The sequence below is a fragment of the Ranitomeya variabilis genome, chromosome 7 (genome assembly GCF_051348905.1).
Source record: "Ranitomeya variabilis isolate aRanVar5 chromosome 7, aRanVar5.hap1, whole genome shotgun sequence".
Taxonomy (NCBI): Eukaryota; Metazoa; Chordata; class Amphibia; order Anura; family Dendrobatidae; genus Ranitomeya; species Ranitomeya variabilis.
In genome coordinates, this window is record NC_135238.1 from 27075455 (window position 1) to 27098066 (window position 22612).

General features: G+C 46.6%; 1 protein-coding gene across 3 annotated transcripts in view; it reads right to left on the bottom strand.

The window, feature by feature from the left end:
* Window positions 1-22612, bottom strand: part of IFT140 (intraflagellar transport 140) — a 91264-nt gene that overhangs the window by 33344 nt on the left and 35308 nt on the right. For all 3 annotated transcript variants that reach the window (XM_077274687.1, XM_077274689.1, XM_077274688.1), the window contains exons 16-18: window positions 9520-9682; window positions 8587-8718; window positions 3701-3903 (exon numbers count right to left, since the gene is read on the bottom strand). In XM_077274687.1, coding sequence (XP_077130802.1) covers window positions 3701-3903; window positions 8587-8718; window positions 9520-9682 — 498 coding nt within the window. The remainder of the gene's footprint in view (window positions 1-3700; window positions 3904-8586; window positions 8719-9519; window positions 9683-22612) is intronic.

The following is a 22612-nucleotide window of genomic DNA, read 5'->3' on the forward strand; positions in this document are numbered from 1 at the left end:
CTGCCTATAGGGGAGCTGCCTTATACTTCAGGATCTGCCTATAGGGGGACTGCCTTATACTTCAGGATCTGCCTATAGGGGGACTGCCTTATACTTCAGGATCTGCCTATAGGGGTGCTGCCTTATACTTCAGGATCTGCCTATAGGGGGGGCTGCCTTATACTTCAGAATCTGCCTATGGGGGGCTTACTTATACTTTAGGATCTGCCTATATGGGTACTGCCTTATACTTCAGAATCTGCCTATGGGGGTACTGACTTTTACTACAGGGTATGCCGATGGGGTACTGCCTTTTAATAGAGTCTGCCTATGGGGGGCTGCCTTATACTACACGGTCTGCCTATATGGGAGCTGCATTATACTTCAGAATCTGCCTATGGGGTGCTGCCTTATACTACAGGGTCTACCTATGGGGTGCTGTCTTATACTACAGGGTCTGCCTGTGGGGGTGCTGTCTTGTGCTATAGAGTCTGCCTATGGGTACTGCCTTGTGCTATAGAGTACGCCTATGGGGAGTGCATTATACTACATGGAGTCATATGGGGAGTGCATTATACTATATGGAGTCCTATGGGGAGTGCATTATACTAAATTGAGGCTTATGGGGAGTGCATTATACTATATGGAGACCTATGGGGAGTGCATTATACTATATGGAGACCTATGGGGAGTGCATTATACTATATGGAGACCTATGGGGAGTGCATTATACTATATTTAGGATGATCTGGTGCATTATACTATATGGAGGCCATCTAGTTGGCCATCATACAGTGTGGAGATTACAGTGAAGGGGCCATCATACAGTGTTGGAGACATCAAACAGTTTGAGGGCTACTAAGGGGTCAGTATACTGTGTGGATGGTACTATACAGTGAAGGGGCATTATACTTTATAGGGGAGCTGTACAGGGGGGCAGACTTTATTAAATGTAAAGTGGGCACTTCTTGTTATAGGGGATCTCAGGTTACTGTGACTATCAAAGGGGCACACAGGGCAATATTACTTTCTAGGGAGCAAAATGTGGGCACTGTTTTCTAGGGCACTTGCACCCGGCAGTACTATATTCTAGAGGATTGCTTTAGAATTTAGAGGGCACAGAGAACCGCACAGCAGGTGCAGTAATAGGGACACATATGGCAGCAGCGGCTCAGTACTGGGGTATCAGGGGCAGTAATAGGGACACATACGGCAGCAGCGGCTCAGTATTGGGGTATCAGGTGCAGTAATAGGGACACATATGGCAGCAGCGGCTCAGTACTGGGGTATCAGGGGCAGTAATAGGGACACATACGGCAGCAGAAGCTCAGTATTGGGGTATCAGGGGCAGTAATAGGGTCACATACGGCAGCAGCGGCTCAGAATTGGGGTATCAGTGGCAGTAATAGGGTCACATACGGCAGCAGCGGCTCAGTATTGGGGTATCAGGTGCAGTAATAGGGACACATATGGCAGCAGCGGCTCAGTATTGGGGTATCAGGTGTAGTAATAGGGTCACATACGGCAGCAGCGGCTCAGTATCGGGGTATCAGGTGCAGTAATAGGGACACATACGGCAGCAGCGGCTCAGTATTGGGGTATCAGCAGGATGAGGAGTTTGTGCAGGTTAGGAATAGATCATGATGGAATCTAAGAAGTGAAACGTGTCTTTGTTGTATTCTCTGCAGACGAGTCCTGGCTGGAAGAAGTTGTCATGTCGGTCTGGGCCAGATGGAGAAGATGGGAATAGTGACGATTCCACCAGAAAGAACGTCAGCGGTAAGTCATTATCTGTAACTGTGCTGTGATCTCTTACATGTTCTGTAGGGCTGGTATCTACCAATGACCATATGGCGGTAATATCCATGTTGGTCGTTATATAGAGACTATCTTCAGTAACAGCGCGGTCATCTGCTGAGGTTCTCCTCCACTATTAGGGCGAATTGTAATGAAGGTTACCTGGTTAGGGACCCACTCAGACGCTTTGCCCCCCCTGAACCAAAACCCTAGCTACACCTCTGCTATTAGGTAATGCTTTATATTCCGAGACATTGACCGTGACATTTAAGTAGTAGTGATGAGCGAACGTGCTGGGATAAGGTGTTATCTGAGCATGCTCCTGTGCTAAGCGAGAGTCTTTGGCGTGCCCAAAAAATATGTTTGAATACCGTAGCTGCAACACATGCAGTCCAGCCGCGGGGACTCCAACATATTTTTCTAGAACGCCGAATACACCCGGTTAGCACCCGAGCATGCTCAGATAACACCTTATCCCAGCACGTTCGCTCATCACTATTAAGTAGCCAAACAGCAGCGATCGGAGCCGGCATAGGAACCTTGGATGCGGGCACCAGGAGCTTTCCAACAACCCGGCAACAGCTGGGTATCTAGAATGAAGAAAAGACACGGAACTGAAGCACATGGATCCACGCTACGTTCACAGCCGCACTTCTCATCGCCTCCGGATCCCCCACACAAGGCAATGTGACTTCCCTCTCACCTCATCACTTACTGAGCACTTCCTAAGTGGTGTGAAAATGTCTCTAATAAAGAAACATCTTGCACTTGCACATCGTGCGCTTCCTCCTGAAGTCGCAGCTTTAGTTCATTTCCTTCGTGAAGTGTCAGTCTCCTGAACAATCACCGTCCTCGGAGAAGAGGGATCAAGGCCATTTCCCTTTAAATGGTGACATCCTCCTCATATTAGAGACATCCTTTTCATTATAACCTGTGCACTTTTTTGGGAGTAAATTCTAACTCCTTAGTGACCAGAAAGGATATATTAAAGGGGCACATTAATGACACATCAGTAACATATACCACCAATGTATGATCTGTGGTGTGTGACCTGTGTGACTCCACGATTTCTAGCAAACCACTGTGTCACTTGTTTTCCAGTCTGGTTTCCAGAATGAGCTCACTGGTGGATTACCAGTAGCCTCATTCTGTAGCCAGCAATAGAGAAAACACTGAGGTTATAGAACGGAAACGGTACAGAATTATTAATAAAACTCAATGGCAACTATGATTTTTAGCCCCCCAAAAATACACATATTTAATTTTAAAAAAAGCCACTTCATTTTGTTAGATGAAGAAAGGGGAGGCGACTTGGATTTTTAGGTCTTTTTTTTAATTATTATTATTTTAAATGATTTTTGCATACCCTTTGTTATTTTAAATCATTATTTCTTTACTTTTCAATCTATCATTTAGTCACTCTCGGATGATCTCCTATGAGTTATTAAGTGATGGCATATTGCTAGGGTACTAGGGTGTGCCATCACTACATGACTGGTACGGGTATGACCTCTGAGACCCCCATCAATCCTGAGAATAAAGTGTCTTTAAAGCTGAATTTACAATTGCATCCCCTTCCAAAAGTTTATTCGGCCTCACAGCTGTGCAAGAAGTTGCAGGAAGCCCCCCCTTACTATAAAGGGACGGGCTGCAAAGAAGGTGGCCGCAGCGTTGCTGTGAAGGACAAATACAGCAGAGGGGACACAGATCTACTACAGTGCTGTGTGTAGTTTATTCCCAGGAACGGTGGAGGTCCAAGAAATCAGAAAAATTCCAGGTGACAGGAGTGGGATTGGAAAAATGATCTGTGCACTAAAATGATGATCTTGTAAGGAAACACCATTGTCTAATGTAGTAGCTGCCCATCTAGACCTATGATAAAAGTATATGGTAGAAGCAGGTATAATTGCACAGGTCGTCCTACCTCTTTATGAGCTTGATGGATTTGAAGGCTTCATCCATGTCTCCAACAGTGAGGTAGAAGCTGAAGTTCAGCAAGGCGTCCCGAGTTGCCTTCTCACAGTCTTCTAGGCCAATGAAGTCTCGCAGCGGCTTCTTGGCCACCATATGGGGGATGGGTGATGTGTCCTCATCTGTGCCTTCAGATTTACCTTCATCCTCACCAGGCTGTGAATGTTCAAAGCAGTAAAGTCACATCTCTATATAAAATGGATAACACAGGATCCACCATTCACAATAGGTGATGTCACAGCTCACCTCCTCCTCCTGTACAATGACTGATAACACCTCTATATAAAATGGATAACACAGGATCCACCATTCACAATAGGTGATGTCACAGCTCACCTCCTCCTCCTGTACAATGACTGATAACACCTCTATATACAGTAGATAACACAGGATCCACCATTCACAATAGGTGATGTCAAAGCTCACCTCCTCCTGTACAATGACTGATAACACCTCTATATACAGTAGATAACACAGGATCCACCATTCACAATAGGTGATGTCACAGCTCTCCTCCTCCTCCTGTACAATGACTGATAACACCTCTATATATAGTAGATAATACAGGATCCACCATTCACAATAGGTGATGTCACAGCTCACCTCCTCCTGTACAATGACTGCTAACACCTCTATATACAGTAGATAATACAGGATCCACCATTCACAATAGGTGATGTCACAGCTCACCTCCTCCCCCTCTTGTTCAATGACTGATAACACCTCTATATACAGTAGATAACACAGCATCCACCATTCACAATAGGTGATGTCACAGCTCACCTCCTCCTCCTGTACAATGACTGATAACACCTTTATATACAGTAGATAACTCAGGATCCACCATTCACAATAGGTGATGTCACAGCTCACCTCCTCCTGTACAATGACTGATAACACCTCTATATACAGTAAATAATACAGGATCCACCATTCACAATAGGTGATGTCACAGCTCACCTCCTCCCCCTCTTGTTCAATGACTGATAACTCAGAATCCACCATTCACAACAGATAATTGTCAAAGCTCACCCCCCTCTCTGCATTCACAATTACCTATGCCCAGATCAAAGCATGAGCAGAAAATACTTTAAGTCAATTGCTGCTAATCTCTATGTGGACTGGGAAAAGAACAGGACGTATTAGTGTAATATTTGGCCTAGTGTCCTGAGAAAAAATTGCAAGAATTCAGATTTTCTTCATATGGATCATGACATGAAAAATTATGAAAAATTAAAACATAAAAAATAGATTTAAAACAATAGGTTATTTTCCTAAGACACATTATTTTAGGCAAGGAAAAGCCCCAGACGGATATATGGTGAAATGGGAAACATCATGTCTATATAGATTACCGTACTCATTATGAGCTACCAGTGATCCATCACCTGTAAGACTGGGAACTCTACTATATTAGTCACACACAAGAAACAACATACAGTGACTGGCAAAAGTATTCACGCCCTGTGATTTTTACCTATTTTGTTACATTACAACCTGTGTTTAAATATTTTTGGAATCCGATTTGTGCGCAATGCATCAGAACTAAATAGTCTAAGTAGGTGAAGTGAGAAAAATATAGGCATAAATACAATTTATGGGGTCAAATAAGAAAAAATTGGCATGTGCATATGTAGTCACCCCTTTTGCTATGAAACCCCTAAAAATTTCTGGTGCAAGCGATTCCTTTTATAAGTCCCATGCTTAGTGACAGGACGTCCCCCTGTGTGTAATCTAAGTGTCACACGTCTGTCAGTATATACACAAAGCCACAGAGGCTGCAACATCATTAACAAGAGGCACCACTAACCAAACACCACCATAAAGACCCAGGAGATCTACAAAACACAAAAAACGCCAAGGGAGGTGAGGGTGTCGATCTTTTGCAAGCCACTGTAAAAGAAAACTACACAATAAGTTATAGATTTCAGGACACAACTTCAAAAAAGTAACACATTACAAGTGTAGTACAAGCCAAACCAAGAAAAAAAAAGATAAAAAAACCACCACGTCCTGGGGACATTGGTATACTTACAACTGGCTGATAAGCACAGCCTCTCCGGAATAACAACTGATGGCAAATGGCAAAGAAAACACAGACACAAATTAAATAGAACATGAAAAGCAAAAAAAAAAAAATCACATAGAAGGTATAACCGAAAACAAGAAGAAGCAAACAGACGTGTAGACAAAGTGGCCGTGCCGACCGGGCGAATCTAGCTAAAGCCCGACATAAGATCTCAGTGTCCTGATGCTACAGCGCACCATCTTGACGGTAAATGTGGTCGTGCAGTAATCTGCAAGTGACCGCGACACGCAACGGACGAGAAATCCATCAGTTTTGTATATTACGGTAATTTGGCAGGTGGCATATTCTTTGGCAGCTTCCATCACTACTCTGCTCTGTGAAGATGGTGGTGTAGGCTGCATTACAGGGGCAATTTAGAAACTTGACTAGAAAGTGGCCGTTACCTTTAAAAGGCTACGTACACCTTCTAAAAATTTTTTTTATTATTATTATTCATTTGATTTTTCAATGCAACTTTCTAAATAGCCTTTGTTAAAAATGTTGGACTATGCTGCTGCTGAAGAGTTTCTGCAAGTCCTTTATCTAGTTGGTTATGGTGTATCTCTATGTTCTCCCCCCTTTCAGGTGTAAAGGCCCCGTCTCACACAGCGACGCTGCAGCGATACAGACAACGATGCTGATCGCTGCAGCGTCGCTGTTTTGTCGCTGTGTGGTCGCTGGGGAGCTGTCACACAGACAGCTCTCTCCAGCGACCAACGATCAGGGGAACGACTTCGGCATCGTTGAAACTGTCTTCAACAATGCCGAAGTCCCCCTGCAGCACCCGGGTAACCAGGGTAAACATCGGGTTACTAAGCGCAGGGCCGCGCTTAGTAACCCGATGTTTACCCTGGTTACCAAAAAAAAAAAACAGTACATACTCGCCTTTCGGTGTCCAGGTCCCCTGCCGTCTGCTTCCTGCTCTGACTGAGATCCGGCCGTACAGTGAGAGCAGAGCGCAGCGGTGACGTCACTGCTGTGCTCTCACTTCTCACTGTACGGCCGGCAGTCAGTGAGAGCAGGAAGCAGACGGCAAGGGACCTGACGGACATCAGAAGGCGAGTATGTATTGTTTTTTTTTTTTTTACATTTACGCTGGTAACCAGGGTAAACATCGGGTTACTAAGCGCGGCCCTGCGCTTAGTAACCCGATGTTTACCCTGGTTACCAGTGAAGACATCGCTGGATCGGTGTCACACACACCGATTCAGCGATGTCAGCGGGGCCTCAACGACCAAAAAAAGGTCCAGGCCATTCCGACACGACCAGCGATCTCGCAGCAGGGGCCTGATCGCTGGTACGTGTCACACATAGCGAGATCGATATGGAGGTCGCTGTTGCGTCACAAAACTTGTGACTCAGCAGCGATCTCGCTAGCGATCTCGCTATGTGAGACGGGGCCTTTAGAGTCTCAGGGATGGCAGAAGAAAAAAAAACAGGCTAATGAAAATAAAGAAAAGGGGGAAGCACAAGATTAAATAAGTACAGGATAGAAGCTGTGCTGATATATGAGCTAAAGAAGACAGAGACACCCTCGATACACACAGACCTCACATCCAGCTTCTATTACTGGGAGAGACACTATAATAAGAGAAAACTCTTACGCTTGGATCAGACTGAAAACTAGATATCAGAGGATATGAAACGGAGTAAATATTGCAAACTGAAACTCCTTTTTTTGCTAAAGATTAGTGATGAGCGAGTGTACTCGTTGCTCGGGTTTTCCCGAGCACGTTTGGGTAGTCTCTGAGAATTTGTAAATGCTTGGAGATTAAGTTCATCGCCTTAGCAGCATGATTTGCGGCTACTAGCCAGCTTGAACACATGTGGGGATTCCCTAGCAACCAGGCAACCCCCACATGTACTCACCCTGGCTAGTAGCTGTAAATCATTCAGCTGCAGCAATGAAAACGAAATCGCCAAACACTAACAAATACTCGGAGGTCACCCGAGCGTGATCTGGAAGACCCGGGCAACGAGTATATTCGCTCATCACTACTAACTGCTAACTAGCGATGAGCGAACGTGCTCAGAAACAGTGTTATCCAAGCATGCTCGAGTGCTAATAGAGCATCTTTGGCATGCTCTAATACTATGTTTGAGTAGCTGTGGCTTCGTTGCTCACGGATGTTCGACAGCCCCAACACATGCAGGGATTGCCTAACAAACAGGCGCATGCGCAGATCAAGATTTTGGCTCAGTTCAGATCTGTGCATGTGCCGCCTCCTGAATAATCAGTGACCGGCACAAGAAGCAGAGGAGGCTGGTGGGGGTGCGGAGTATGAGAAGAAGACCCCCTCCCCCACCCAAAAGCACAGAAGACGTCATTTTATGAAAACTTCATAAAGCGAATATCCAGCAGTCACTGAGCGGATCCCTCTGCATCAGGCATCATATTAATCAGCATCACAGTGCCATTATGCCCATGCCTTTAGTTTATAGGGCAAGATCCTGCTGACAGGTTCTCTTTAAACTTTCCCGATGCATCAACACAGACCAGAGTTCCCCGTTACATCCTGTAGCAGGTCTGGGTTTTTGTGCCGCCTGTTGCCATCTAGCTACACATTAGTAATATGAAAATGAGGATGAACCATCAGCCCAGACCAAACATGATGTCTGGTGTCAGCTTCTTGGTGGCAGAGCCTACAATTGCCCTGCTGTGTCTAGCAAAAATAAATTGAAAAAACACTCATCAACGTAACCTCTGGTATAACCTATCCCTGGGTAAGTGTCCGGATGAGCATCCGTCTGCACGACACCTGTCCACTCACCTTTCTTGTAAAATAGTAATGTGGGACCTCAATCCCGAGAAGGGACTGGAAAGGGGAAGGTCGTGGAAAGCTCTCCTGAAGTAGCAGGCCATGCTCCTGGGTGCTGAAAAATGACATAACCAGCACGTCTTCCTGTAAGTAAAGAAATCGGAGATGTTAATCTATCATCCGTTCACTGGACTGGACGATCACAAAATATTATTAAAGGAGAACCTGTCAGAAAATGTAACCCCCTGTCAAACCATTACCATGATGGTATAGCCCTTTAAATGAAATCCAATCAATCCCTTTAGGACCCCAAAAGTGCTGATTCAGCAGGAACTCGTTTTAAATAGATCTTTTTTTTTGTAAATATGCAAATGAGGTGATCGGTGCACCGTGGGCGGTGCAGCATGGACCGGAACACTAATCCTCTGACAGTCTTTCTCTAGGTAGCGGTCTGCTCCCTCATCTTTGTAGGAGTCAAGGATGTGACCATTTGCAGGATTTTAGATTAGACAGCTGTGGTTGAAGTGAATCCAGAGATGCCAATCAACACAGCAGAGACAGCCAAGAAAGCTATCAGAAGAACAGTGCTCGGGATCACACGGCCCCAACCACAGTTTTCTCAATAACGGTACTGGTCTTCTTTGTGCTAGTCCACCTACTGTACAAAGGTCTGTGGTTGCTTTGGTAGATTTTGGAGATGAGACACTCCATTTCAGTACTGAACTTTAAATCATTACCCCAAAAATAATTTTTAAGGGGTATTGCCTTACAAAATCATGGCACATTACTATGACATGCTATCACTTTATGATTGTCCCAGAGGTCCCTTGGAATGAAGAGTCCGTTGTATGGATTTAGCTCTTCCATCATGTTACTCCCAGATTACATAGCTGACGGATTCCCCTTAAGCTTTGCCTACTGAATTCCCAGAACCTAAATCATTACCTTTCCATGGGGCAGCTCTACAAGCTGGTTGTGTTTTGGTGAGGGGTGCACTGAATTTGGAATGGCCAGCATTGCTTCACACACTATTAGCCGTGGTTCGCTTTGATCCCAGAAGTGACTGATAGGGATCCGGTCAAGGAGTTTTGTGTTCTCTGGAAGGTTCCTGTTGATAGCAAGCAAAGAAAAAACAGATGACAACTCTTTTTGTGTCTTGCATGTTCTGCCATTCCCAGGTTTTCTCAATCCACATGCAAAATAATCCTCATCTTATACTTTAGCACCTTAAAAACGAGGAGATTTTTCTTTTTTGAGCTTTTGTTTTTCCATCCCCTTCTTCCAAGAACCATACCCTTTTTATTGGACACAGGAAACCATGGGAGTAAGCTGCTGTCATTAGGAGCCTGACACTAGGCAATAAAAGTTAGCTCCTCAGCAGTATACACCCACCAACTGGCACGAAGCGAATCGGTTAGGGAGAAAGTAGGAGAAGCAACAATAGAACAGGCCGAACAAAGGCACAAACAAGAGCGGATGCTGCGTCCCCCACTGAAGGCTCAAAAAAGATTATATGATGAGTACCCAAAATCCTCTTTTCTCTACCACGTCATTGGGGGACATAGGTAACTATGGGACGTCCAAAAGAAGTCCCACGGGAGGGAACAGAAAACATGCCCAATTCAGGTAGGGTGATGGACAACCCGCCGTTCTGGAAAGGTAAAGACGTAAGGCCCTGACAAGATCCACCTTGTGGAGGGACTGTCCAAAAAATGGAACAGAGACAGACAGAAGGATGATGTCCTTGTTGAGATGGAACAGAAAAACCACCTTGGGGAGGAGAAGAAAGGGAGCGGGGCACAAGAGGGCCACTAGTTTCAAGGCCCTAATAGAGGTGATTGCAACCAGGAACATCTCAAAAGGGTTAGAAGGCAGGTCACTGAAGGACACTCAAGACTAGATTAACATCCCACAGGTCCATGGGGGAAAAATATGCCGGAACCAAGCAAGCAATTCCCTGTAGGAAGGTCCTGACATGGGGACGGGAGGCAAAGTTCCATTGGAACAGGATTGAGAATGTGAATACTTGACCCTTAAGGGTACTGAGGGACAACCTGGACCAACTGTAGGAGGGCCAGGAGAGAAGGGAGAGAAAAGGACTGAGGACTCTCTGATCGTACCCACACCAGTGAAAGAAGGCTTTCCATATTCGATGATAAATGAGAGAGGACAAAGGCTTCCTTGCTTTGATCGTAGTCTGGATGACCCGAGAAGAGAAACCTGCCTTTCTCAAAATGGATTTCAACAGCTATGACATTTAATTTCTGAGACTAAGAATTCTGGTAGAAGAGCGGAGCCTGAGAGAGTAGGTCTGAATGATCTGGAAGTTTCCAGGGGATGCCTGCAAGCTGGTTGACTAATTCTGTGTCCCAGGCTCTTCTAGGCCAGTCTAGAGCCACGACGACGACTCACAACCCTCCCACTTTGATCTTCTTGATGATTCTGGGAATCAGGGGGAGTGGTGTGAATAGGTACGGAAGGTGGAACTGAGACCAGAGAAGAATCACGCCATCAGGTGTGAAACAAGGAACTTTGCGGTCACCCGTGATGCCATCAGGTCGACATCGGGGGTGCCCCACCTACCGTACCTCCGACAGATATGGCTGAACACGGATGTGTTGAGGGACCACTTGCCCGAGGAGAGCCCCAGACGATTTAGGAAGCTGGCGGCACAGTTGTCCATGCTGGGAATGTGTACAGCTATGATTCCCGGAACATGTTGTTCGGACCAAGACAGAATCTGAGAGACCTCTGACATGAGCGTTGATCCATGTTCTGCTCTGTTGGTTGATGTATGACACGGCCGTGGTACTGTTGGACTGAATGAATACTAGGCGATCCGCTAGCAAGTCCTACCAGTGAAGGAGAGAGAGGTACCGTATATACTGTAGCTCTGAGTTCCAGCAGCCTTGAACTGTGTGTCGGAGGAAAACAGCTAACCATTCGAGAAGGCTGGCAACTGTCATAATAATCTGACAGTAGAGAGGGAGGAATGATGTCCTCTGCGGGATGGAAAAAGGAAGACTCCACCAGGTCAAAGACTGTCTCACTAGAGGAGGTAGAAGAATGGAATGGTCCAGGGAGGTGATCCTCTTGTACCAAGTTGACAGGAGGGTTTGTAGGAGGGGGCGAGTGTGGAACTGTGCAAAGGGGACAGCTTCCATTGCAGCAACGATAGTGCTGAGCACACTCATGCAGAGCCGAAGAGAGAAGGGCGAAGGATGCCTGTGAAAGTGAATTCCAGGGAGGAGTACTGACATCTCTTCTTCTGGAAGATAGACCCTGGCACCTGCGGTGTTGAATAGAATGCCCAGGAAAACAAGACACTGGACTGGAATTGATGACGATTTTGCTGTGCTGACAAGCCAGCCTAGGTGTGAAAGTGTGTCAGTGTTCTGAAGGCTCTCGCAACAATCCAGGTAGGATGAGGCCTTTATCAAGAGAGCATCAAGATAGGGATTGACGACTATCCCTTTGGGGTATAGAACAACAATGACGGCCGTCATGACCTTCGTGAACACTCTGGGCACAGAGGCTACGCCGAAGGGAAGAGCTGTGAACTGGTATTGGGAACGTGGGACTGTAAAACGGAGAAATCTGTGATAAGTGGCGCAAACTGGAATGTGGAGGTAGGGGTCTTGACTGAACACCGAACAGGGGAATTCCTCGGCTTCCATAGAGGCAACCACCAAACGGAGGGACTCCATTCTAAAGTGACAGAGACGAACTCGCCAGTTTAAGAGCTTGATGACCAGGATCGGGTGGACAGAGCAATCCTTTAAAACCATGAAACCTGAAAAGTGCTCCTGAGTAGGGACTAGTACGATGACACCTACCCGCAGGAGGGAAGAGATGGTCTGATAGAATCCGGGAACCTGGGACGGGACCCTTGGGGGGGGGACAGGACTTGAAGAAACGCTGACAGAGGAGAGAAGAAAATTGTATTTTGTAACTGGTAGTTACCATCTCCCTGACCCAGGTGTCACAACTATGGAGAGCCACGCGTCCCAGAAGAGAAGAAGGTGGCTGTCATGTTCCCAATGGCAGGGAATTTAACAAATAACATGGGCAAAAACAGGACGAGCTCTAGGGTGATGGAACCTGAGCTGACCGCGATCCTGAACCTCAACACTCAACTAACAGTAGCCGGGGAGCGTTCCTGGGGGGACTCTAGACGCCTCGCGCCAGCCGGAGATCTAGCTTCCCCTATCAGAAGAATCACAGACCTATCTTGCCTCCAGAGAAATATTCCCACAGAAATAGCAGCCCCCCACATATAATGACGGTGAAATGAGAGGAAGGCACAAACGTAGTTATGAAAATAGATTCAGCAAAATGAGGCCCGCTTTAAGCTAGATAGCAGAGGATACAAAAGGTGCACTGCGCGGTCAGCTTAAAAACCCTTCAAAATACCATCCTGAAATTACTTGAACTCATGTGCCAACTCATGGTACATGAGTGGTAATTTCAGCCCACCAGAGCAACCAGTAGCAGAGAATTACATATCTGCAAGCTGGACTAAAAACATGAAAGCAAACATGAAACAGGGAAATCAGAACTTAGCTTGTCTTGAAGGCTTTAGGAGCAGTTAACAGAGACACACTGATACATTGGTAGCCGGCAAGGGAATGACAGGAAAGCCAGGTTAAATAGGAAACACCCAGCCTCTGATGGACAGGTGGAAACCAGAGACCGCCACCCACCAAAGTCACCCAGTACCAGTTGTAACCACCAGAGGGAGCCCAAAAACAGAATCCACAACAGTACCCCCCCCTTGAGGAGGGGTCACCGAACCCTCACGAGAACCCCCAGGGCGATCAGGATGAGCTCTATGGAAGGCGCGGACCAAATCAGTCGTATGAACATCAGAGGCGACCACCCAGGAATTATCCTCCTGACCATAACCCTTCCACTTAACCAAATACTGGAGTTTACGTCTGGAAACACGAGAATCCAAGATCTTCTCAACAACATACTCCAATTCTCCCTCCACCAGCACCGGAGCAGGAGGCTCAACCGAAGGAACAACGGGCACCTCATACCTCCGCAATAACGACCGATGGAACACATTATGAATAGCAAACGATGCTGGGAGATCCAAACGAAAAGATACAGGGTTAAGAATCTCCAAGATCTTATAAGGACCGATGAACCGAGGCTTGAACTTAGGAGAAGAGACCTTCATAGGGACAAAACGAGAAGACAACCACACCAAGTCCCCAACACGAAGTCGGGGACCCACGCGGCGACGGCGATTAGCAAACTGCTGAACCTTCTCCTGAGACAACTTCAAATTGTCCACCACCTGATTCCAAATCTGATGTAGCCTGTCCACCACCACGTCCACTCCAGGACAATCTGAAGGCTCCACCTGACCAGAGGAAAAACGAGGATGAAACCCCGAATTACAAAAGAAAGGAGAAACCAAAGTAGCAGAACTAGCCCGATTATTAAGGGCAAATTCGGCCAGTGGCAAAAAGGCAACCCAGTCATCTTGATCAGCAGAAACAAAACACCTTAAATAAGTTTCCAAGGTCTGATTAGTTCGCTCCGTCTGGCCATTCGTCTGAGGATGGAATGCAGACGAGAAAGACAAATTAATGCCCATCTTAGCACAAAACGTCCGCCAAAATCTAGACACAAACTGAGATCCCCTGTCAGAAACGATATTCTCCGGAATCCCATGCAAACGAACCACGTTCTGAAAAAACAAAGGAACCAACTCAGAGGAGGAAGGCAACTTAGGCAAGGGTACCAAATGAACCATCTTAGAAAAGCGGTCACACACAACCCAGATAACGGACATTTTCTGTGAGACAGGGAGATCTGAAATAAAATCCATGGAAATGTGCGTCCAAGGCCTCTTCGGGATAGGCAAGGGTAACAACAACCCACTGGCCCGAGAACAGCAAGGCTTAGCCCGAGCACACACTTCACAAGACTGCACAAAGGTGCGCACATCCCTTGACAAGGAAGGCCACCAAAAAGACCTGGCCACCAAATCTCTAGTACCAAATATTCCAGGATGACCAGCCAACACAGAAGAATGGACCTCGGAGATGACTCTACTGGTCCAATCATCCGGAACAAACAGTCTTTCTGGTGGACAACGATCAGGTTTATCCGCCTGAAACTCCTGCAATGCACGTCGCAAGTCTGGGGAGACGGCGGACAATATTACCCCATCCCTAAGGATACCAGTAGGCCCAGAGTCTCCAGGAGAGTCAGGCACAAAACTCCTGGAAAGAGCATCCGCCTTCAAATTCTTTGAACCTGGCAGGTATGAAACCACAAAATTGAAACGAGAAAAGAATAACGACCAACGAGCCTGTCTAGGATTCAGACGCCTGGCAGACTCAAGGTAAATCAGATTTTTGTGGTCAGTCAAGACCACCACACGATGTCTAGCACCCTCAAGCCAATGACGCCACTCCTCAAATGCCCACTTCATGGCCAAAAGCTCCCGATTGCCCACATCATAATTGCGCTCGGCGGGCGAGAATTTTCTAGAAAAGAACGCACATGGCTTCATCACCGAGCCATCGGAACTTCTCTGTGACAAAACCACCCCCTCTCCAATCTCGGAAGCATCAACCTCAACCTGAAAAGGAAGTGAAACATCTGGTTGACACAACACAGGAGCAGAAGAAAACCGGCGCTTAAGTTCCTGAAAGGCCCCCACAGCCGCAGGAGACCAATTAGCAACATCAGCACCCTTTTTAGTCAAATCAGTCAAAGGTTTAACAACACTGGAAAAATTAGTAATGCACCGACGATAAAAATTAGCAAAACCCAAAAACTTCTGAAGACTCTTAACAGATGTAGGTTGTGTCCAGTCACAAATCGCCTGAACCTTGACGGGATCCATCTCAATAGTAGAAGGAGAAAAAATGTACCCCAAAAAAGAAATCTTCTGGACTCCGAAGAGACATTTTGAGCCCTTCACAAACAGAGAATTGGCCCGCAGGACTTGAAACACCTTCCTGACCTGTAGAACATGAGACTCCCAGTCATCAGAAAACACCAAAATATCATCCAAATACACAATCATAAACTTATCCAGATATTCACGGAAAATATTGTGCATAAAGGACTGAAAGACTGAAGGAGCATTAGAAAGTTCAAAAGGCATTACCAAATACTCAAAATGGCCCTCAGGCGTATTAAATGCGGTTTTCCACTCATCACCCTGCTTTATCCGCACAAGATTATACGCACCGCGAAGATCTATCTTAGTGAACCACCTAGCCCCCTTAATGCGAGCAAACAAATCAGTCAATAATGGCAATGGATACTGATATTTGACTGTAATCTTATTCAGAAGGCGATAATCTATACAAGGCCTCAGGGAACCATCTTTTTTAGCCACGAAAAAAAAACCTGCTCCCAGAGGGGACGAAGATGGACGAATATGTCCCTTTTCCAAGGACTCCTTAATATAATTCCGCATAGCAGTATGCTCTGGCACTGACAGATTAAATAAACGACCCTTAGGGAACTTACTGCCAGGAATTAATTCTATAGCACAGTCACAATCCCTATGAGGAGGGAGCGAATTGAGCTTAGGCTCCTCAAAAACCTCCCGATAGTCAGACAAAAATGCAGGGACCTCAGAAGGAGTAGATGAAGCGATTGAAATCAGAGGTGCATCATCATGAACCCCCTGACATCCCCAGCTTAACACAGACATTGTTTTCCAATCCAGGACTGGATTATGAGTTTGTAACCATGGCAGACCAAGCACTAGTACATCATGTAAATTATACAGTACAAGGAAGCGAATCACCTCCTGATGAACGGGAGTCATGCGCATGGTCACTTGTGTCCAGTACTGCGGTTTATTCATAGCCAATGGTGTAGAGTCAATTCCCTTCAGAGGAATAGGAACTTCCAGAGGCTCCAGACTAAAACCGCAGCGTTTAGCAAATGACCAATCCATAAGACTCAGGGCAGCGCCCGAATCCACATAGGCATCGACGGAAATGGATGACAGTGAACAAATCAGAGTTACAGACAAAATGAACTTAGACTGCAGAGTACTAATGGCAAAAGATTTATCAACCTTTTTTGTGCGTTTAGAGCATGCTGATATAACATGAGCTGAATCACCACAATAAAAACACAATCCATTTTTCCGCCTATAATTTTGCCGTTCACTTCTGGACTGAATTCTATCACATTGCATAGTCTCAGGTGCCCGTTCAGAAGACACCGCCAACTGGTGCACAGGTTTGCGCTCCCGTAAACGCCGATCAATCTGAATGGCCATAGCCATAGACTCATTCAGACCTGTAGGCGCAGGGAACCCCACCATAATATCCTTAATGGCCTCAGAAAGACCATCTCTGAAGTTTGCAGCCAGGGCGCACTCATTCCACTGAGTAAGCACCGACCATTTCCGAAATTTTTGACAATATACTTCCGCTTCATCTTGCCCCTGAGAGAGGGCTAATAAAGCCTTTTCAGCCTGAATCTCCAGATTAGGTTCCTCATAGAGCAATCCCAGTGCCAGAAAAAACGCATCCACACTGAGCAATGCAGGATCCCCTGGTGCCAATGCAAATGCCCAATTCTGAGGGTCGCCCCGCAGGAAAGATATTACAATCTTGACCTGCTGAGCAGGGTCTCCAGAGGAGCGAGATTTCAAAGAAAGAAACAATTTGCAATTGTTCCTGAAATTCAGGAAGGTAGATCTATCTCCAGAAAAAAACTCTGGAATAGGAATTCTAGGTTCAAACATAGGAGTGTGAACAACAAAATCCTGTATGTTTTGAATTTTTGCAGCAAGATTATTCAGGCTGGAAGCCAAACTCTGGACATCCATGTTAAACAGCTAAGGTCAGAGCCATTCAAGGGTTAAGAGGAGGTAAGAAGCAGCTAGACAGCAATTAAGGGCTAGGCAGCAAAACTCTGAGGGAAAAAAAAAAAAATTACCCTTCAACACTTCTTTTCCTCCTGCTTCAGCCCAAACAATTAACACTCTGTTGGCCGGCTATACTGTCATGTTCCCAATGGCAGGGAATTTAACAAATAACATGGGCAAAAACAGGACGAGCTCTAGGGTGATGGAACCTGAGCTGACCGCGATCCTGAACCTCAACACTCAACTAACAGTAGCCGGGGAGCGTTCCTGGGGGGACTCTAGACGCCTCGCGCCAGCCGGAGATCTAGCTTCCCCTATCAGAAGAATCACAGACCTATCTTGCCTCCAGAGAAATATTCCCACAGAAATAGCAGCCCCCCACATATAATGACGGTGAAATGAGAGGAAGGCACAAACGTAGTTATGAAAATAGATTCAGCAAAATGAGGCCCGCTTTAAGCTAGATAGCAGAGGATACAAAAGGTGCACTGCGCGGTCAGCTTAAAAACCCTTCAGAATACCATCCTGAAATTACTTGAACTCATGTGCCAACTCATGGTACATGAGTGGTAATTTCAGCCCACCAGAGCAACCAGTAGCAGAGAATTACATATCTGCAAGCTGGACTAAAAACATGAAAGCAAACATGAAACAGGGAAATCAGAACTTAGCTTGTCTTGAAGGCTTTAGGAGCAGGTAACAGAGACACACTGATACATTGGTAGCCAGCAAGGGAATGACAGGAAAGCCAGGTTAAATAGGAAACACCCAGCCTCTGATGGACAGGTGGAAATCAGAGACCGCCACCCACCAAAGTCACCCAGTACCAGTTGTAACCACCAGAGGGAGCCCAAAAACAGAATCCACAACAGGTGGCCACCCACCCTGAGAGGATTCCTAGGTGGGGGATGACCAGTCATGTGGAAGAAAATCTGTTAGATGGACCCGTGGACGCCATCAGAGGATGGGCTTAAAGGAAGGCCTTTTTGTTTCCCGTTGGGCTGGGGACCGGTCTCATCAGGAGAAGGTCCCAGGAGATGAAAATTGCCGAAAAGAGCGGAAATGGAGAGGGCGTCTTTTGGTGGGAGGATGCTTGGGCTTTGGCTGGGGAAGAGAAGTGCTCTTACTGCCGGTGGGTCAGAGATGAGTTGATTTAGCTTAGTTATGGAGAGACAAGATTGATGGAAATGAAGGCTGGTAAGAGAAGATGCTGCGTCTGCATTTCAAGCCTTAAGCCAGAGGATTCTGCGGATGGCTACAATGTTGCTGGCAGCAAGAGCGGAAGAATTTTAGGAATCCAAAGACGCAAAAAGTAAGTGCCTTCCAGCATGAGCAATCTGGTCCGCAAGATCAATAAACTCGTCGGATGAGGCCCCAGATAGGATTCTCTGTCGAAAGAGTTGTGCCCAGGCGGAGATCGACTTGGCTACCCGCATGGAAGCAAAGGTGGGGCAGAGAGTGCACCCACAGCCTCAAAGACTGACTTGGTTGGGGCTTCGATGTGCCCATTGGTAAGATCCATGAGGGAGAGGACAGAGTTGTCAGACAGACGGGAAACAAAGGGGTCACCAACCAGGGACTTGGCCCATATGTTAAGTAGATTGGGCCTGTGGGTGCGAAAGGATATAAAAATCTCCAAATGCTTTCTACCCTGGATGCGCTTTTCTGGATGCTCCCATTCCTTGGAGGATATTCCATCAAACCCTTTGTGATTGGAAAACACGCGAGGAGGGCGTTTCACCTTTTTGAATGAGACAATGTTCTGGGGGAAAAACTCCTCTTACTTGACCTTGAGAGTCTGATTAATAGCAGAGATCATACACTGAAGTTTGGAGGTCTGATCCGGTTCTAGCTCGGAGTATGACTCAGAACACAGGTAGGACGCTCAGGCTACCTGGGGGGCAGTAGAAGAGGAGTGGTATACCGAGGCCATGCTGGAGAATGTGGAAGGCGAGGGGAATCCAGACGAGGTGCTGGAATGTGCCCGCTTCTTGGACCTTGTACACGATCTGTCATGCTGGGACAAGTAACTGAGTGAGATTAGTCCTGGGGAGGGATCGCAGCACCAGCGACGGCTGGATGGTTCGGCAGGCACTCTAGGACCTGTAGCGAGGAGTGGGGGATACCTTGGTTAGGTCTGCTACTAATTGTGATAGAGCAGCAGCCCAAACAGGGAGGGGGTGAGCTCTCACCCAAGGCGGCGGGGGGTTCCTGTGAGGTCTGCATGATGGGGGTGTGCAGTCATAGCAGAGGGCTTAAAACTGACCCGTGGACAATTATTGGGGTAGAGCGGAAGTAAAACTCCCTGGAATTATGCATTGGGAGATAGCCTGGAGCCGGAGATGGGCTGCTGTGGAGTGCTAAGGCAGAAAGAAAAAACAGCCTGTACAGAGCCTACCCAGTCCTGAGAGGACGTCCCTGGAAAAAAGGAGCCGAAGAAAGCAAACAGGGGTCAGGGCCGAGACAAGGGGTGGTACGGACCGTCTGCCATGGCCTCCCTGAGACTCTCTTGCTGTGTTAAAGGGGTGGGGTCCTGCTTTGCAGACCAGAGAGGTTACGATGTGGGTCAGATCACAGCACGGTGGCGCAGTGGTTAGCACAGCAGCCTTGCAGCGCTGGAGTCCTGGGTTCAAGCCCCACTAAGGACAACATCTGCAAAGAGTTTGTATGTTCTCTCCGTGTTTGCGTGGGTTTCCTCCGGGTTCTCCGGTTTCCTCCCACATTCCAAAGACATACTGATAGGGAATTTAGATTGTGAGCCCCAACGGGGACAGTGATGATAATGTGTGCAAACTGTAAAGCGCTGCGGAATAGGTTAGCGCTATATAAAAATAAAGATTATTATTATTATTATTATTATTCTCTCGGACTCTTAGGTGGGAAGACAGTGTGTTCCTGGTTGCAATCACCTATATCAGGTGGACTTGGAACTAGTGGCCCTCTCATGTCCCTTACACTTTATTGCCCTGAAGAGGAAGAATCCTAAAAATAAGGGAAAAATATTGATAAAAACACAATAAGGTACATGGAGGACTTGAGAAGGTCATCTGCTGCCATGGAAAGTCATCAGCACCCCACGATTATGTGAAATAGACTCTAGACTGACAACAACCATGTTAGAGGCCTTCTAAAGGTCAATATAATGTGTGACAGCAGAATTTAAAAACGTTTCCAAAATAGTGGTATCAGTTTATTTCAGATGACGGCAATGTAACACGAGTACCAGCACTGCACAGAGCAGGCCCAGCTCCTGAGCCTGCTCCATATAGTGACAGAGCATAGCCACTGTACATGTACGTCGGCCATCGCTAAGGGGTTAATTTTAGAGATAATAGGAGCTACACCCATGGCAGAAATATGTTGCCAACAAGGATATTTTTCTCTGCCAAGAATAGGAAGCCTCAAGCAGCTCAATATATGTCTGTATGTGCAGCCTGTTCATGGCAATGCAGCACAGAGGAGTTTTTGTAATCTAGTTAAATGTCACCACATTCAGTGTGTATCTTCTGCCCTTGACATTTGTGGGGCAGCAGCAATTAATTTTTACCCCTCCGGTAGTTTTAAGACAAGAGACACGCATGCAAGTATAGAGACAAAGCCAGAAGTGGGTCCAGTAGGAAGAAGAAGTACAAGTCCGTCCTTTATATTTCACATTGCTTCTATGTCCACTTCTGGCTATGGCTTAAAAGCGACGTCCTGCACCGCATACCGCCACGTTGAAAAGTGAGCGACCCAACAACGATGCGACCCCCCATAACCTGCACAGACAAGTGCAAAATTGGCAGTTATTGTGCATTTGTCCCATTCATTAGCATTTGACATGTGCACAAGACCGGACAATCATGCACGCATCCAGGTAGGTATATAGCACACATACCGGAGTCCAGGCAGGTATATATAGAACAAGTGCATGATACCTGCGGATCGTACATGAGGCCAGGCAGGTGTATATAGTACAAGTGCATGATACCTGCGGATCGTACATGAGGCCAGGCAGGTGTATATAGAACAAGTGCATGATACCTGCGGATCGTACATGAGGCCAGGCAGGTGTATACAGAACAAGTGCATGATACCTGCGGATCGTACATGAGGCCAGGCAGGTGTATATAGAACAAGTGCATGATACCTGCAGATCGTACATGAGGCCAGGCAGGTGTATATAGAACAAGTGCATGATACCTGCGGATCGTACATGAGGCCAGGCAGGTGTATATAGAACAAGTGCATGATACCTGCGGATCGTACATGAGACCAGGCAGGTGTATATAGAACAAGTGCATGATACCTGCGGATCGTACATGAGGCCAGGCAGGTGTATATAGAACAAGTGCATGATACCTGCGGATCGTACATGAGGCCAGGCAGGTATATATAGAACAAGTGCATGATACCTGCAGATCGTACATGAGGCCAGGCAGGTGTATATAGAACAAGTGCATGATACCTGCGGATCGTACATGAGGCCAGGCAGGTGTATATAGAACAAGTGCATGATACCTGCGGATCGTACATGAGGCCAGGCAGGTGTATATAGAACAAGTGCATGATACCTGCGGATCGTACATGAGGCCAGGCAGGTATATATAGAACAAGTGCATGATACCTGCAGATCGTACATGAGGCCAGGCAGGTGTATAGAACAAGTGCATGATACCTGCGGATCGTACATGAGGCCAGGCAGGTGTATATAGAACGAGTGCATGATACCTGCAGATCGTACATGAGGCCAGGCAGGTATATATAGAACGAGTGCATGATACCTGCGGATCGTACATGAGGCCAGGCAGGTATATATAGAACGAGTGCATGATACCTGAGGATCGTACATGAGGCCAGGCAGGTGTATATAGAACGAGTGCATGATACCTGCAGATCGTACATGAGGCCAGGCAGGTATATATAGAACAAGCGCATGATACCTGCGGATCGTACATGAGGCCAGGCAGGTGTATATAGAACAAGCGCATGATACCTGCGGATCGTACATGAGACCAGGCAGGTATATATAGAACAAGTGCATGATACCTGCGGATCGTACATGAGGCCAGGCAGGTGTATATAGAACAAGTGCATGATACCTGCGGATCGTACATGAGGCCAGGCAGGTGTATATAGAACAAGTGCATGATACCTGCGGATCGTACATGAGGCCAGGCAGGTGTATATAGAACA